At 42.3% G+C, this 17,278-nt stretch overlaps 2 protein-coding genes across 2 annotated transcripts; both read left to right on the top strand.

Annotated features, from left to right (window-relative positions):
* The first annotated feature begins 802 nt into the window (after nt 1-802).
* Nucleotides 803-1,879, top strand: LOC137829158 (uncharacterized). Its single transcript, XM_068635953.1, has 2 exons — nt 803-1,156; nt 1,325-1,879. The coding sequence occupies exons 1-2, from the start codon at nt 803-805 to the stop codon at nt 1,877-1,879; spliced, it is 909 nt and encodes a 302-aa protein (XP_068492054.1).
* Nucleotides 1,880-13,463: 11,584 nt separating this feature from the next.
* On the top strand, nt 13,464-14,183 carry LOC137829157 (uncharacterized). Its single transcript, XM_068635952.1, has one exon. The coding sequence runs from the start codon at nt 13,464-13,466 to the stop codon at nt 14,181-14,183; it is 720 nt and encodes a 239-aa protein (XP_068492053.1).
* Nucleotides 14,184-17,278: the final 3,095 nt, after the last annotated feature.

Raw genomic sequence — 17,278 nt, 5'->3', positions numbered from 1 at the left:
TCTAACATGGCATTCTTAGTTGGTGGATCAACTTGTTTGATTTAGTTAATGAAATAAACATCGACATGTTAAATAGTTATGTGGAGCTAATTCTTCACGGTCAGTTTCTTAGAGGGATTATACTCGCTTAGGCACAGAAGTTTGAGACAGTAATAGGTATGTGATGTCTTTAGATGTTCTGGGTCACACGCACCTTGTATTGATGTATCTAATAAATCTATAATCTTGACAGGTTCGGGTAATCTTTGAAGTTTTATTGTGATGGGGATAAATCATTGCAATTGTTGGTAGGAGGAATTCCTAGTAAATGTAAGTCATCAACAACCTCACGTTGATTATGTCCCTGCACGTTTGTACACAACATTTATCGCTCACTACAAGAAAAACATTAAATAAAAATTAATTCTATAGAAAAAAAATTTGTTGTTATATTAACTAAATTAGATACTATTTTAGACACTATAAAACTTATTGGTATATAAATTAGTTTTTATTATTGATAAAAAAATTAAATTAGTATCTAATTAGCTATCGAGGTTTTAGCTAATTACTTTTTGTCTCTAAAATTAAATTCTATTTAATGATTTTCCAATAGATCTATTGAATGGTTCAGAGAAGTGTTTGGATTGTAGGATGTAGGTAGTTTGATGCCCACGACATAGTGAGAAGTCCATTGAATCTTATCATTTGGAGAAAGGAGAAGTCGTAACAAGGTCATCAAACCAGTTTAACTAGGAAATCTCTCTATATTCACACAACACAAGGGCTTGGTTTATCCTTCCTTATACGTCATCAAGAAGGAATGGCTCTACTAGGTAAGTGGATCTGGAGGTTGGGTACGGATAAAGGTGGTTTGTGGAAAGAGATCCTCGTTTCTAAGTACGGTGGGTGGAGAAGCTTGAGAGAGGAAGGTAAAGTTGGTAGGGGCTCTCTTTGGTGGAAAGATTTGAAGGAGGTGTGGGCTTCAGAGGGTTGGGGAAGAAGTTTTGAAGATGGGTTTGAGTGGGAAGTTGGTGAGGGGAGGGCTATCCTTTTTCGGGAGGACAATTGGTTGAGTTGTGGAGCGTTGAAGAGTGTTTTCCCGAGAATTTTCTCTCTTAGTGTGACAAAAGGTGCAAAAGTGGCTGAACTAGGGAATTGGTTTGATGGTGTTTGGGTGTGACACTTTGAATGGCGTAGACCCTTTTTTGAATGGGAGAAACCTCTGGTGGAATAGTTCTTTCAGTTACTACAAGGGGCGAAGTTGGAATCAGGGAAGGCAGATTGCTGGATTTGGAAGGCAGGGGGATTTCATACTTTTACGGTTAACTCAACCTATTTTCAGGTTAGGAAGGATAGAGTTGGGGAGGTTTCTCCAGTTTACAGTAAGTTGTGGAGGTGCAAAGTTTTGCCTTCCGCTTTGGTCACTGCTTGGAGGGTGATGGAGAATAAGATTGCTACTAGGGTAAATTTGGAAAGGCGAGGGGTGGTGGTAGAGAATCTGGTGTGTGGTTTGTGTGGGAAGGTGGAAGAGTCGTCCTGTCATCTGTTTTCCGTCTGCGAGTTTACCTGGCGGGTGTGGTGTCTTTGTTTTGAGTGGCTTGGAGTGTCGTTTGTTATTCACAAGGACCCTTTGGTAAACTTCCAACAATTCAGATTGTGTTCAGCTTCTGATGTGGTTAATGACGTTTGGGGGGCGATTTGGGTTGGTGTTGTGAGTGGAATTTGGAGACATAGGAACTCGGTGACCTTCGACAGGGGCGTGGTAGATGCGCTCGAGGTATTTGCACTGGTACATGTAAATGTTTGGTCTTGGATTTTTGCAAAGTCCTGTTGTAATTCCTTTACGTACCCCAACTGGGTTTTGAACCCAGTGGATTGTATGAGGCTGGTTGTTTAATGCTTTCTTGAGTAGTTCTGGTTGTTCCTTATTTAAGTTGGAAGGTGTTCCTTGGTTGGAGGTTGATAAGGCGCTAGTTATTTATGTATAAGGGTTAGACCACCCCTGAAGTGGTTCCCATTTATTTATTTTTTATTGCTGATAAAAAAAAATGTCTCGTGAATCAACCACAAACATTTCTTTCCACAAAACACTAACACGACACTTCATGCGTCAAGAAAATGAAAAAGGTAATTCTAAAAATAAGATTGTAACATTATTAAATTAAAATAAATTTGTAAGTAATCAAATAAAATAAATTTTTACTAAATATAAATTAATTATAATTAAAGTATGATAAAAAAATATGGCAAAAATATATTGACTATAATTAGTAAATAGAATTTTATAAGTGAAACTTTATGTGGCGTGTTTGAATTTCAATTAGAACATTTAAATTAACTTTTCAGTTTCAGCTGAACATTATATTTTAACATGATTGATACATTTTTTATCTAGTTTAAAAGAAAAATTAACTTTAAACTCTATTTATTTCAAAGTTAATAAGTTTTTGCAACTTCAAATAAGTCCAATTCAACTTAATTTCTTAATTGAATTCTAAACACACTTTTATTTGGTAAAAAAGTAATTAAATAAATTAAATCAAATTGATTAATTCTTCATCAATACTATGAATGGGATATCCGCCATAATTAATTTTTTAGTTGATATTTGATTGACACTAATTGAAATAACGTTTATTTCTAAAAAAGCATTGAAATTTAAAAAGTTAGTGCCATGTGTTTCCCACAAAGTAAATTAAAACATCAAATAATTTTAATGTATGAAAAGTAATATTACGGAGGGGAAAGTGTTAGTTTACATCATAAATTATCATGGATGGATGGATGATACAAAAAATTCTACATTTATGATATAATTATCTTTAAAAATATTAACATAAATTTATTATATTACTATTTATTTATTTTCATATTGTATTACACAATTAAACTCAATATTATTTACTATATATGCACTGCCGTAGTTTTAAAAAAAATCACATTTCTAATCTCTATCCAGCCTTTATGATAAATTCCTTTTGTTTTTGGTAAATTCTACATAAAGCTAATAGGGATAAACTTGTTGTTGTTGTGTATTTATAAAAGGAATAAATTAAAATTAAAAGTTAATGTATGCACTAAAGTTTGTTGAGAATTAGATGAAAGGTTTATTAAAAAATTAAAACTGTCACTATATGAAATCTATTATTACCAATTTTGTACCAATTAACACTAATGGTAATGACTAAGAAAACATATCTTAGTAATTTTAAAAATTACATAAAAAAAGTAGCTATTATTATTTATTGCTGTTAAAAAACAGGTAACAAAATATTAAAAACAACTAGTAAGTAAATGGAAGCAAATATTAGAAATTGATTTTCTTTTTTAGTTTTGATTCGCGTATGAAGTGTTTTAATTAGTAAAAATTAAATTCTAAAAATATTTAAAAGAAAAGCAATTAATTTTTTTACTAAATACATGGATTTTAATGGAAATTAAATATTTATAATTGATACAAAGTCTGAATATTTTGATAAAATATTAATAAATTTTTAACATAAAATTATGAAAATATATGTTAATGATTATGTTTTCAATAAATTGAAATTTAACTTTTTTAATTTTGAAAAGGAGTAGGAGTGCTCGGGACCTCGGTCCAAGCATTTGGGTATGGTCGGCTCGGCTTTGGGCCAAAAGGCAAGTCATGTGTTCGGTCCAGTTTCGTTGGTAAGTCTAGTGGAAAATAATTAAAATAGAGAAAATAACAAGTTTGGTCATATATTAATATAAAGTTGTTAGTTAAATATATATGTCGATATACATTAAGCTATCATAATAGAATATATGTGAATATACACGAAGTTGTTAGTTAAATAAATATATGCATAAAGTTGTTAGTTGAATATATAAAGTTGTTAAATAAGTGAGAACACCCAAGAATAAATGTGCACGAGATTCTCTTCTGTTGTTAGCACCGTGAATAAAGGTGCCCGTTGACAAAATATTTTCCTGTTGTTAGCACCCAAACATGAAAGGTGCACGTGAGCAGGTGATTTTTTGTTATTATTTTATACTTTCAGTAGAGATTATATTCTCGTGAGTGAAAGCTATTAGAGGAATAACTATAAAAGGGGCTTGAGACCTCCTGGTAAAGGTATGTTGTTTATGAGTACTAGGACTGACTATTATTTTGTATGCTCTCACTGACTTGATCGTCGGAGTGTGATCAATAGGTAGAGCCCCCTCTATCTCAGTGGAGCGTTGTTCCAGTGCACCAAGAGGAGACAGACTAGAAGCGGAGCTTGCCCATTAAGTCAACTCAAGGTCAACCAGCGAGAACATTTGGCGCTGACCCGATAAAACCTTATCCCATCCACATTCGTGTTTGAGCTTTCCGAAGTGATGAGAAACACTAGGCAAGGCCCGTAGGGATGTGAAGGAAGCAATGCCCCCACCTTACAACAACTCATGGAAATCATGAGGGCTCTCTAAGAGGCCAACGAGCAGTATAAACAAGAACAAGAACGAATCTGAGAGGAAGCCAAAGCTGAGCAAGTACTTCTGCAGGGTCGGCTGATGGCAGAGATCAATGCCTCCTAAGTAGCCAACGAGGAATTGCACAAGTCCAATGAAGACTTATGTAGAAATCTACACCAACGTGGCCGACGTTCCACCAGGGAACGAGGTATGAACTTGCCTTTGAGAGATAGTCTCAAACCAATTTCGGAGGCGATCATGGATGAGCTTGTGCCACCTCATTACATCACACCCAAGATTTCCTCTTTCACATGGGTAGAGGACCCTAAAAATCATCTCACGACATTCAATGCCCAGATGATTGTCTCTGGAGGAGCGGACGCCATTCGCTGTAAGATGTTCATGAATACTTTTACAAGTACGACCCTACAATGGTTCAGTGAGCTTCCCGATGGTCACCTTTTTCGATCAATTCTCCAGATTAGTTAGAGAACAATTCTCTGTTAACCAGGTCAAGCCTCCTAAGTTGTATGACATTTTCAACGTAAGGCAGAGGGAGGAAGAGCCATTGAAGGATTATCTTAATATATTATGGGTGCTTACTGTAAATGCATGATGAAGATGTGATGGTCACCGCTTTCAAACAAGGAATCGCAGCGGGACCGACCATTCAACGATTCGCTGATAAGAAATCCGACAGATACATTTTTCGAGATACGAGAACGAGCTGTTGTCCACATTGATGCAGAAGAGGTCATACACAGAAAGAATGGCAACTCGCATTTAAGGTAACCTAGGTCTAAGGAAAGTGCCTGAGCTCAGCTCTTGAGAGTAAACGAAACCTCAGCCGAGAAGAGAATGGACTCGAGGTACGTGCCATACGTATCCAAGAGAGACGAACCCAAGACAAAGGGCGGTGATGTGATTCCAATAGCCACATAGAGAAAGGTTCTTGACCTTCTTAGGAATTAACTTGAGTTGGACAATAGTTAGGCACTTTTTCTTAGAATTGGATCATTGTTCTAAGTCAAGAACTCTCCAAAAACTAACATCAATTCCAAACTCATATGGAAGTTCCAATTATAGTCAAATTCAACCGAACAAAATGGAACAAAAGATAAGCAAACTGAATTAGAAGTGCTGGAAATTAAAATGCACCGAACCAAAACAGAAAAGAATAAGAACAGCTGCTGGAAAATGAAAGATAACCAAACCAAAACTTAAGAACACAAGCTAAACATGAACAATTGAAAGAGTAGGAAGGAAGGAGAAGAGAAAAGCTTATGGAGATGGAAGAGTAGGTGAGTAGTGATCACGCCACTAGAAGGATGGTTGCTCCTAGATGAGTGTGCTGCCGCCACTTGAGGACACCATGGATCCTTCAAGATAAGACTAGAGAAGAAGGCTTAAAAGCTCTCCAATGCTCACTCAAAAATTGAGTATAGTTTCTTTACTCTAATTTCAATTCTGAATTGTACAAGCTAAGCACCTTTATTTATAGCCTAGAGGTGCTGAAAAATACGTGGGAAATTTCAAATAAACTCATTTGAAATTCCCACAAAAAACAAGTCACATGGGAGGTGTGACCTTTTTCTACTATGACACCTCCTAAAAACTACACCTACACCAATCTCCTAAGTCACATGGACAATGTGACTTTATTTTACATTTTCACACTCCTTTATTTAATAACCACACCTCCTAAAACTATACAAGAGTATTTCAAAGCTTGGCCTTGCCCCTCATGGGATGGACTTGGGCTCTTTGGGCTTTGGCCTTCTTGGGCTTGGGCTTGGGCTTTGGGCTTGGGCCTCATCTTTTATTTTATGTCTTCTTTTAATTTTGAGAAGACTAGAAGGAAGAACTTCAAATGTGAAGGTGAATGTCCTCTTCATCCATTAATAAAAGCCTCCTTTATTTGATTCTCATCAGGCGGGGAGGGGTTAAGGACTCGACCCAGGTTTTGAGTATCTTACAAAGAATTGTTGAGTATGCCAGAGGTAACAGACAAGATGAAGTTTTCCCATAAGACAAATCGGGATCTGGGGTCATGGAAAGATGCCTGGTGTGAGTTCCACAAGGCATTTGGGCATAATGTTGAGCGATGCATAGCTTTGACCCACTAGCTGGCTAGCTTGGTGAAGGAAGGGTTCCTGAAGGAGTATCTTGAGGCTGACAAGGGAGAACCAAAAGGAGAGGTCACTCTCAGGCCAAGCACATGAGATACCGGTCCTTGGAGAGTTAAACACCATCTTGGGAGGATTTTCAGGAGGAGAAAACTCTGCTTCCAAATGTAAGTGATATGCACGAGCAGTGATGTTTCTAGAGGCGAGGAGACCTTATTATCCCCCATAGCCCACTCTCTGCTTCGTGAGCTCCGACCTGAAAGACGTGGTTCCTCATGAGAATGATCCGGTGGTGATATCTGTCATCACAGTAGGAAGGAAGGTGCACAGAGTCTTGATTAATCAAGGGAGCTCGACTGATGTGATGTTCTGGGGAACATTCACTAGCTTGCAGTTGTCGCCCAACCAATTGAGGCGATACGATGGGTGTTTGGTTTTCTTCACGGGAGATCAAGTAGAAGTACGAGGGTACGTTGAGCTAAGAACGACCTTCTCTAACGATATCGCAGCCAGGACGATCACCATCGGGTACATTGTTGTTAACGCGTCCTCCACTTACAATTTGCTTTTAAGACGACCTTGCCTGAACAAATTGGGTGCGGTGGCCTCAACGACCCATACGAAGATGAAGTTGCCTTCTTCTAAAGGAAGATGAATCCCCAATTTTTTTTAAAGTTCAATTTGGTCCCAACTTTTTTTAAAATGATTCAATGTGGTAACTCTTTTCTTTGAAGATTTGATGAGCTTGATTTGATGATTCCAAATCCTTTCATGAAGATTGAAAAGAAGTGTGTATGTGTGTCTAGGTCGTTTTTGTTGTATCTTTCTACAATGCATTATGATCCAAGTTAAAAAAATTATAATCAAATAATTAAGATTTTTAATCTATTAAAATTATTTCTACTGGAGTCCTATGATTATAATAAGTATTTTTAACTGATTGATTAATCGAATTAATAGGTTGAAAATACTTCAGCTTATAAATGTTTTTAAATAGTTTTATTTTTTAAATTGTCCTTTTTGTTAAAATTTAATTGCTATAATTTCGTGCATAAATCTGTTCAAACATATTTGCATCACAACACTAGGCACTGTTTTCATCTCTCTACACACTTGAACTCTCTTGCACATCATGATGACAAATTCATGAAGCTCTTCTTAGAATCATGTGAAAAATGGTGCGGAAGCCATGGATGTAAATGTGCAAGATCCTCCTAGGAGCTATGGTGATCTTGAAGGTGCATGATATGTATGGAAGTAGGGAGGTTCGGCCAGCCCTATGGTAAGTGAGGAAGATGAAGATTAGAGCCTAGAAACTTGGTAGAAGCAAAGCATGGCACAATGTTGGCAGCATAACTTTACTCTCATTAATCTTGCAAATACAAGTGATAGGCATCTCCTTTTATAGGCTAAGGAGGCCTTAATTCTTAAGCTAAGTGCAAATGAAATGCTAGCTAAATGTAATGTAAATGTGAAGCACATGGGTGCATGGCACATGGGTGCACATGGCACATGGGTGCACATGGTCCTTTATTAGTAAAGGCTTCTAGAAACCTTTAGCTAATCAAGGTTAATGCTTCCTTAATTCTAATGTGCAGAAAATTAAACAATTGTCCACATGGTTATGCTATTTACACCTCATTTAAAGCTAAACTACACTTGATGGGCCTTCACGGAATATGTGCTATTAGGCCTTTTCCCATTCATAGCTTGATCCAAGTCTTCTTGTTCTAGACACTCTTGGCTTGGTCTTAGACGCTCCTAGCTTGATCTTAGATGCTCCTAGCTTGGTCTTAGACGCTTGGCTTGGGTCTAGACGCTCTTGGCTTGGGGTCTAGACGCTCTTGACTTGGCTCTTACCTTTCATGGAAGATTGTGCTTGGCTCTCTTCCATCATCCCCTCCCTCTTGAAAAGGATTTGTCCTCAAATCCAATGCTTTTTCTTCAACTAGGGGGATGAGTGTGGCTGGATGGTGTCCATCATCTCCTCCTTCTTGAGAAGATCTATCCTCAGATCTTCAGGCTTGATCTCGGATAGCAGCCTCTTGCTTTGAGAACTAGGAGTGCCCTCCCAGGTCAAACGTGTACCTACGGAAATCATCAAATAAAGCAGAGGTGTGAGTTTGAAAATTAATTTCACTAAGTTGCCATTTTTGTTTTTCTTTTGTGTTTGGCAACTTTTTACAATATTTCTTTTTTGATTGTTGTATGTGTTTTCTAATCATCTTATGCATTTTAAAATTTTCAATTGTGGTTACTTTCTCCTTAGTCACAAATCCTATAGGAGATGGTAACAACTCAATAGAAGAAAGATGATTTAGCCCACATACAACCTCAAAAGTAGAAATATAAGTAGTTTTGTGAACTACTTTATGGTGTGCATGCTCATCTCTAGAGTTGTGTTTGTCTTTCATGATTACTCTAGGCATAGTAGAAAGAGCTAGATTTTCAATTGTATTTTGACCATTCTTTTGAGGATAAAAATTTGAAGAGTACAACTTAATTTCAAGTTTTTCTAAAAGTATCCTTGAATGATGGTTTTCAATTTTTGGAGCTCTATCCAACACTACGCTTGAAGATAAACCATGGAGACTTATCACTTCTCTAGAGAAGAGTTTATCCATATCCATGGAAAAACCTTTTGTTGTCCTAGGAAGCTCTAAGATAAAATCGAGGTTTATGTCTTCCCAAAGATCATTTACAAAAGGTAAAGGAGTATAGAGTTCATGAGACACTACCTTAGGCGTATTTGTAAAACAAGAAATGTATCTAAGGTAATGTCTTTGAACTTCTTTTCTCATGGGCGACAAAAGTTTTCCCTTTAAAAGCTCTAGAGTTTTATCAACTCTATTTTGTCCCATGAGTTCTCCTTTATGAAGAGTTTTTCTTTTATGTGTGAAGGTAGTCTCGTTGATACAACCATTGTTCATGAAAATTTTAATGCTTTGCAAGGGTCGTCTCAATAAGACATGACAAGTTTCTTTAGGTACTACCTCACATAAAAAATTGGTTTGGTAGTTACCTATAGATAACTTGACCTTCACTTGGGGATATCTTGGTATATATGTAAAATAATCTATGCAAGCTTCTTTTAAGGATTCTTCTTCTTTTTTTTCTATACTTGCAAGTGTTCCTTTACAAAAGGTAAGGCTTTGAGGTTGTTCAACAAGACACATATTTTCAAAGGTATGTTCAATGTGCTTTCCTTGTTGAATGACCTTGTGGGAAGGAACACTCTTCTCCCACGCCTTTTGTTTCTCAAGGGTTTTCTCATGCTTTATTTTTACATTTTCGTCACTCTCACTAGCTTCTTTTTCTTGGCTACTATTCTCATCTTTGTCCCTTAAGATCATAGATCTTTCATTGAAACATTCAGATGCTAATTGATCATTGCCAATGTATTCTAAACATGGAATTTCTCTAGCTTGAGTGTGAGAGATATGCTTGGTTAGGTTTTGGGAAAGTTCTAGAGATGTTTCTTCCCCTCTATGGAACTTGATCCTGCCGGTTGACCAGAACGCAAAAGCGTTGCCTCGTCAAAGGTATCTTCCTCTGGATCGGCTTTGCATCACGCTAGCTTCCGTCCTTCACACCTCGATTCACCTCAAGAACCTGCAAAAGACAGAGTGGCGCCGCTGCGGCCGATCGCGCTCCGACGCTCAAGTCAGTGACGGAACCACCAAAACTCTAAGAGAGAAAAGCTAGGAACTCAAGGAACCGTGCAAAAACTCTCTCAACGTACTCAAGTATTCTCAAAGCGTAAAGAAGTGTTCTGAACGCGCGTACCTCAGAAGTTCGTTAGAATCCCTTATATACCTGTGCACTTTCTCTCTCCTGACGGTTACACCTCTGGACACGTGGCTCGCATCCAGCTGTACACGTGTCACCATTTGGAACGTCCTCTGCTTGAGCGTCACTTCTTACTCTTCAGGCTGTTCGACTAAGTTACCCATGCAAGAGTAACTCAGTGTATGCCTTGGAGCGCGATCTCTTCTGTGTGGCGAGTACGGGGTGCCACCATGCACACCTTCTCTGTGGTCTCGCCGACCGCCATCATGATCTGCTTCACTTGCTTCATCGTGTATGTTCTGGTAAGCTGTTCCCTGGCCTCAACCTCTGGCTAGGGAATGATCATCTGATAACTCCATCCTTCGTACTCGTGCCCCTTGAAAGCCTTGAACAAGCTCTCTTGATCTTTCGGCGATGTCCCCCTCTCGGCGACTTCTGATCACTTGGTCGCCTAAGCTCGCATACGGCGACTACAACACAAGCCTGGTGACCGCCGGTTTTAGATATGCTAAAGATCGGAGCACGCCAACTTAACGATTGGCGACTACACGAGCTTCCTGATTTCCTTCCCTTCTGTCAGCCAGGTGTTCCGTTCAACACGCCTATATTATCGCTTGCTGCCACGTCATCACTCCCGACTACCTGGTCGGTACACAAGCCCCCAGTCTTAAGCGAAGACTTGTCCAGCGAAAAGACTAAGAGGTCACATCACCGTCGATCTACGCAGCACTGGAACAGAATTCCAAACGTCCGTACCCTCTACTTTTCTGACGCTTCACCAAACCCCTTTTTCCAATCGCTTGACACGTGGCTTCATCAACGGTCATCTTCAGCTGTCGTTTGCGCTTCCGAAAATGTTCGAAAAACCCCTAAAACCCCTTGCACTTCCACTGTTCCATCATCTTTCTGCATTCTCAAACACTCTAAGTTTTTCTCTGCGAAACCACGAAGCTTCTCAACTCTCTCAATCTCCAACTCTCTTCAACGCTCATCCGATCATCAAAAGGTACCCCTTTTACTTCTTCTGTTGATATCTGCTGCATTTTAACCGATTCGCATCATCCATTATCTGTCTGGTGCATACGTTGTGGGCTGTTTTTTCCCTTTTCTCCTTCTCTCGTAGCTTAGGGCTTCGCTCTTCGTCACGTTCATCCCAGCGAACTCTTGTTCGTTCGCTCTGTCTTCTTCGTCCTCAATCGAGTCGTTATGTTAGCTTTGTTTCATCCCTTTCATTTTCCTTTGCAGTTCCTGCGATGGCTCATACAAAATCCACCGCGAACCCTCCTTCTTCGTCGCGAAACCCTCCACCCCAAGCGCGTAGGGTTGCTCCTGGGGCAAATCCTCCACCAGCGCGTAACCTACCACGAGCATCTGGCGCTCCTTCTACCCAGGCTGAGAGGCCTGTAACTTCTCACGCCAACCCCGCTCAGGCAACTCCGCCAGTCGCCGGAGGCGCCTCCCTACCTCCAAAGGACTACAAGGAACTCTACCCTTGGGCCACCTCAACTTTGTTAAAAGAGACTTCTTCAATAAACACGGAGTTGGGCGTGCACCGACTAAGAAAAGGGGACCAATCCGAGCTCACCTTTCATAAGGAGCACGACAGCAAAATGGCCGTGCTGCCCTGCTTCCCGGGTGAACCGATTTGCGCGGACGAGAAAGCAAACAACGGCGAGCTGTTCTGTTTTATCTACGTGACGTTCTTCAAGAAAGTGAAGCTCAGACTTCCCTTTACTCGCTTCGAGAGAGAGCTGTTAACCGAGCTCGATATCGCCCCCGCCTAGCTTCATCCCAACAGCTGGGCGTTCGTAAGGGCGTTCCAAATTATGTGCGCACACTTGGGACTACTAGCTTCAGTTGACGTTTTCCTCTTCCTGTTCGAAGCTAAGAATCCCGGAGACCGCCTCTGGATTAGCCTGAATGGGATTGCTGGGAGGTCAATCCTCTCGATCTTCCAGCAATCTTACAAAGATTGGAAGGGAAAATTCGTGAAGGTGTGCGCAAACGATTAAGATCCCTCCCTGCTCGACGGCTTCCCCTTGTACTGGGTACACAAGGGGAACAAAGACGTCAAAGAAAGCTTTAGGAGGCCCAGAAGTCCCTACACCATGGGCGAGCTAGACAAAGATCTCTGCCTTTTTTGGAAGAGTGTAGCAGCCGCCAACATCACCTTCCCCACCGCCTCAATAATCTCCTTCGAGTTCCTCGAGGGCCAACTTGAAGCTCACATAGGTTAGCCTTTACCTCGACACCAAGGTTTTCGTTTTGTGTTGGGACTGACTTCGCATTTATACCATCTATCATTGGGCGTCCTGTTTGTTGCGTACTGGTCTTGATTTTTAATTCATGTGCCACTTGTTTGCGTTATTCCTGCGTGCATATGCTTGTATAACCTGTTTCTACTTTGGGGCCTACTCATCTGTTTTCTACCCTGTGCAGACCTCGTGTTGGGAAAAGACAAACTGGCTGAATTGAGGGCGATCGCCCGAACTCACTTAGTTGGCGACGGGTTCCCAAACCGTGCCCAACTCGGTGGTGGAGATCGCCGCTGCTCAGGGCAGAACTCCTCCCCAAGGTCCAACTCCTTCGGAGACACTACCCGCCCCCCAAAGAAAAAAGCTTGTCTTGAGGAAGCCAAAGAGGAAAACTCCTCAAGTGGTACAAGAGGATGAGGATGACGAGGCGACTAAGGACGACCTCGTCACCAAAAGAACAAGGGTGGCACCCTCTTCACCACCCGCTCTCCCAAGACCAACACCGCCCTCTCCTCCAGCTCCAACACCGCCAGTCCAAGCAACACCCTTGGCGGTCGCGTCCCCTGTGGTTGAAGGCAGCGAGCCTAATTTCATTGAGAATCCTCCAAGCGCCTCCACGCCATTTGTATCTGCTGGAGAGGGTCCTCCTTCAACCACCTCTATCGCTAGGGCTGCACCAGAAGGAGATGAGGGTGGCCATAACTTGCCAATCCTGATAACAAAATCTCCGACTTCACCACCACGCCAAGAAGCCCTCCTCGCCCTACAAACTCAAGAGGGTGGTGGTGAAAGTCAGCACCAAGCTCCTCCAGCGCCTCCACCGGCAACAACCTCAAGCCGCCCCTCTTCTGTCGACGAGGCCTTGAGGCCCTTCACGGCCAAGCTGAAAATGATGGCGGAGGATCTCCCCTTAATTGTAACAAAAGTTGTGGAGGAGTCCAACAAGAGGTTTCGAGATGAGAACTCAGCGCTCCAGGAGGAGAACCGCCTGATAAGGATTGAGGCGGAAAAACTGTCTTACAACCTGATGGTGGCAGAAATCGATCATTCAAGGCTGGAGGACGCCATGAGCGCTGAGCTGAGGGGCGCGCGGAAGGAGGCCTCCGATCTGCGCCAAAAACTGCACCTCCTAGCTCAAGAGAAAATTGAGCTGGAGAGTAAGCTGGTACCCTACAGGCTCAAGGTGGCCAACTTGGAGGCATCAATGAAAGCAGATGCGGCCAAGGTGGAGAACCTTGAAAAGAGGTCGGCAGATCGGGAGGTGCTACTCGGGAAAGTTGAGAAGGAGAGGGACGACACCAAGGCTGAGCTCGGCAAAGCTCAAGAGGAAAACATGAGGATTGCTGCGGAGCTGGCCCAGGCCCGGGAGGAAAACAAGAAAGCTGCTGAAGAGCTTGCTCGGGCTCGCGAAGAAACTGAAGGGCTGATGAGGCAAACTGACGAGCTGAAGAAGCAAACTCAAGAGCTCGAGCAAAGCTCCGCCCAAGTCCTTTCTACCGGGTTCGACGCCGCTTTGGAGCAAGTCTCGTGCCAATATCTCGAGCTCGATGTCTCCATGGTGTCGATCTGCAACGAAGTGGTGGATGGGAAGATCGTGCCTTCTGAAGATTAATTGTCTCCCTCCATCACTTTGCTCTTTGAAAACTTGGTGCTTATTTCTGTTTCGTAAAAACTTTACATGTAATTTTTCTTCTTATGTATTTGAACTGACATTGCTTTATGTAACTCCTTCTGCTTTTTGCACCTCGTCTTTCTGTTTACTTCGCATTCTTTAACCTTCATCTGCTTTCTTACCCGTTGTATGGTTGATCAACTTAACTGGTAGAACTCACTTAAACAAATTGACTTAGCGATTCTTCAAGCTTATCTGTTCACTGCTTTGAACTCGAGCAAACTGTTAATCTCATAACAATTTATCAAACTGTTAACTCAAAGTAAAATCTGAGCAACTACTAACTTTCAAACGGTGACATTTAACATAACTTGCAAACTTAAGGCAATTAGTTACTTACTAGGCAGCAGGTTTTAACTTAAACTGGTTTCACAATACAGTTTACCTAATCTGCCTGGCAAGGTTAGCCTTTACTCCTGTCATCGCCTAGAATTCTTCTAATCGCCGTAGGGTTCTGGCGATGTAAGCTTTCTTTACCTTCATAACTTGGCTACCGTTCCCTCATCTGGGGGGTAGAGGCACCTTTCGGATCCTTCTCTACCTCCCTGAGTTTCAGAACAATAAGCCGGATAGTGAGGTGTTCTCTTTGAACCTACCTTAGCTATTTTTTGAACTTCTTTCACCCTTCACGTCATACCTGAACACGTTCAAGACGAGAAGGATTTTATCTGTCTTCCCACCGCCTACAAGCGTGGAAGTTTTCTCTGGTCTTACTAAGTCAATATTGATGTTTCACTTAAAGGGGGAAAGACGTTTTCCTTCCTTTCCCGCCGTTTAAGGTCACGAACACCCCTGACTTTTCAGTTCATCTTGCCTGAACTCACTCTGAGATGAGAAGGACTTTTTCTCGCCTGAACTCGCTCGACGGCGAGAAGGACTTTATCTTGCCTGAACTCGCTCGACGGCGAGAAGGACTTTATCTTGCCTGAACTCGCTCGACAGCGAGAAGGACTTTCTCTTGCCTGAACTCGCTCGACGGCGAGAACGACTTTCTCTTGCCTGAACTCGCTCAACGGCGAGAAGGACTTTCTCTTGCCTGAACTCGCTCGACGGCGAGAAGGACTTTCTCTTGCCTGAACTCGCTCGACGGCGAGAAGGACTTTCTCTTGTGCCTCAACTTGCCCAGGGTGTACATCTCCTCCCCCCTGGATGCACTTAGGACTTTTTCTCTTTCTCGCCTGCACTCGCTCGACGACGAGGAGGTCTTTATCTTTCTCGCCTCAAGACGCACGAGAGCGTTGAGGTCTTTAATCCTTACTGGTGCCTCCGATCGCCGTAAGACGATGAGGACTTTAAAACTTTGTCGCCGAAAAGCGATGGGGACTTTAAAACTTTTTCTTAAAAAGCATGCAGCATAACTTTAAACTTGCCTTGAATCACGTACGAGTGATAAGGTCTTTTTTCTAAAACTTTCGAAACAACAAGCATGCAATCTTAGAAGCTTTAAATTCTTTGAAAACTCTTCTTTATTGGGTGGCCTCATTAAAAACCCTCCTTAGGGAAAAAAGAGTGCCCCATTCAAACTGTTTTAACAGAAAGCTTGCAAATCTCTTCATGTTCGTTTTTACTTACAAAGCTTTAACTGTAATATAACTTGAGGTGTGTGGCGTTCCAAGTGCGAGGAATCGCCCCTCCTTCCAATGTCTCTAAGCGGTAGGTGCCGTTCCCGAGCGCCTCGGTTATTCTGAACGGTCCTGTCCACTTAGGCGATAACTTGTTTTCCATCTCGTACTGGTGGGCTTTCCTCATCACCAGGTCGCCTTCTCTAAACTGCCTTGGCATTACCTTCGAGTTATACCTTCGTTCAATCCTCCTTTTCACTGCCTCAGCCTTTACCCTTGCCTCCTCCCTGATCTCATCCAGTAAATCCAGATTCAACCTTCTCTCTTCGTTCGAGTCTTCCGCCACAAAGTTCTGGAATCTCGGCGAGCTCTCCTGGATTTCCACTGGAATCATTACATCACATCCATAGACCAAGCTGAACGGGGTCTCGTGGGTTCCTGACTGCTCGGTGGTGTGGTACGCCCAAACTATGCGGGGCACCTCTTCAGCCCACGATCCCTTGGCTTTCTCTAGCCTTCTCTTCAAACCTCTTAGCAACACCCGATTGACGGACTCTACTTGGCCATTTGTCTGGGGGTGCTCGACGGATGCAAACACCTGCTGAATTCCCACCTCTTCGCACAACTTCTTCAGTAGGTGACTTGCGAACTGAGTCCCATTGTCTGACACCAGGCGCTTAGGCACACCAAACCGGCACACGATGTTCTTCCATACGAAGCTCTCAATCTTGTGTGCGGTGATCTGGGCTACTGGTTCTGCTTCGATCCACTTGGTGAAGTATTCAATCGCCACCACCAAGTACTTCATCTACCTGATCGCCAATGGGAAAGGTCCTAGAATGTCAATTCCCCACGTATGAAACGGCCAAGGGCTGTAAATTGACTTTAACTCTTCTGGAGGCGCTTTGTGCCAATCGGCGTGCTGCTGACATTGCTTGCAACACTGTGCATACTTCTTGCAGTCCTCCCTCATTGTTGGCCAGTAATAACCTGCACGGAGAGTTCTTGCAGCCAGAGCTCGACCCCCGACGTGACTCCCACATATCCCTTCATGGAGCCCGACCATAATTCTTGTACATTTTTCTCCGTGCACACATTCCAGGAGTGGGTGTGAGAACCCAAATCTGTAAAACTCGCAATCAATCATGGTGAACTTGCTGGAGTTCTTCTTTATCTTTCTAACCTCCGTCGGATCCAGCGGGAGAAGGCCATCTGCCAAGCAGCGCTGGTACTGTGTTACCCACGTGTCTGGCTCATGCGTAGCGCAGACCTGCGTCATGTTCACCCTCTCCCCCCGATATGCTCTTATTCTCGGCGACCTTAAAGTCTCCTGGGTCAAGGACCCGTGACTCCTCGCCGCTTTCTCCGTCGACTTGCTTATATGAATAACCAGGTGGTCTGCCACAAATGCTCTAGGCGTCTTCAGAGTTTCTTGGATCACTGTCCTCTACCTACCCCCTTACCCGAACTGGC

This window comes from Phaseolus vulgaris, chromosome 7 (assembly GCF_000499845.2).
Source record: "Phaseolus vulgaris cultivar G19833 chromosome 7, P. vulgaris v2.0, whole genome shotgun sequence".
NCBI lineage: Eukaryota > Viridiplantae > Streptophyta > Magnoliopsida > Fabales > Fabaceae > Phaseolus > Phaseolus vulgaris.
This window is presented reverse-complemented; position numbering and strand designations above follow the sequence as displayed.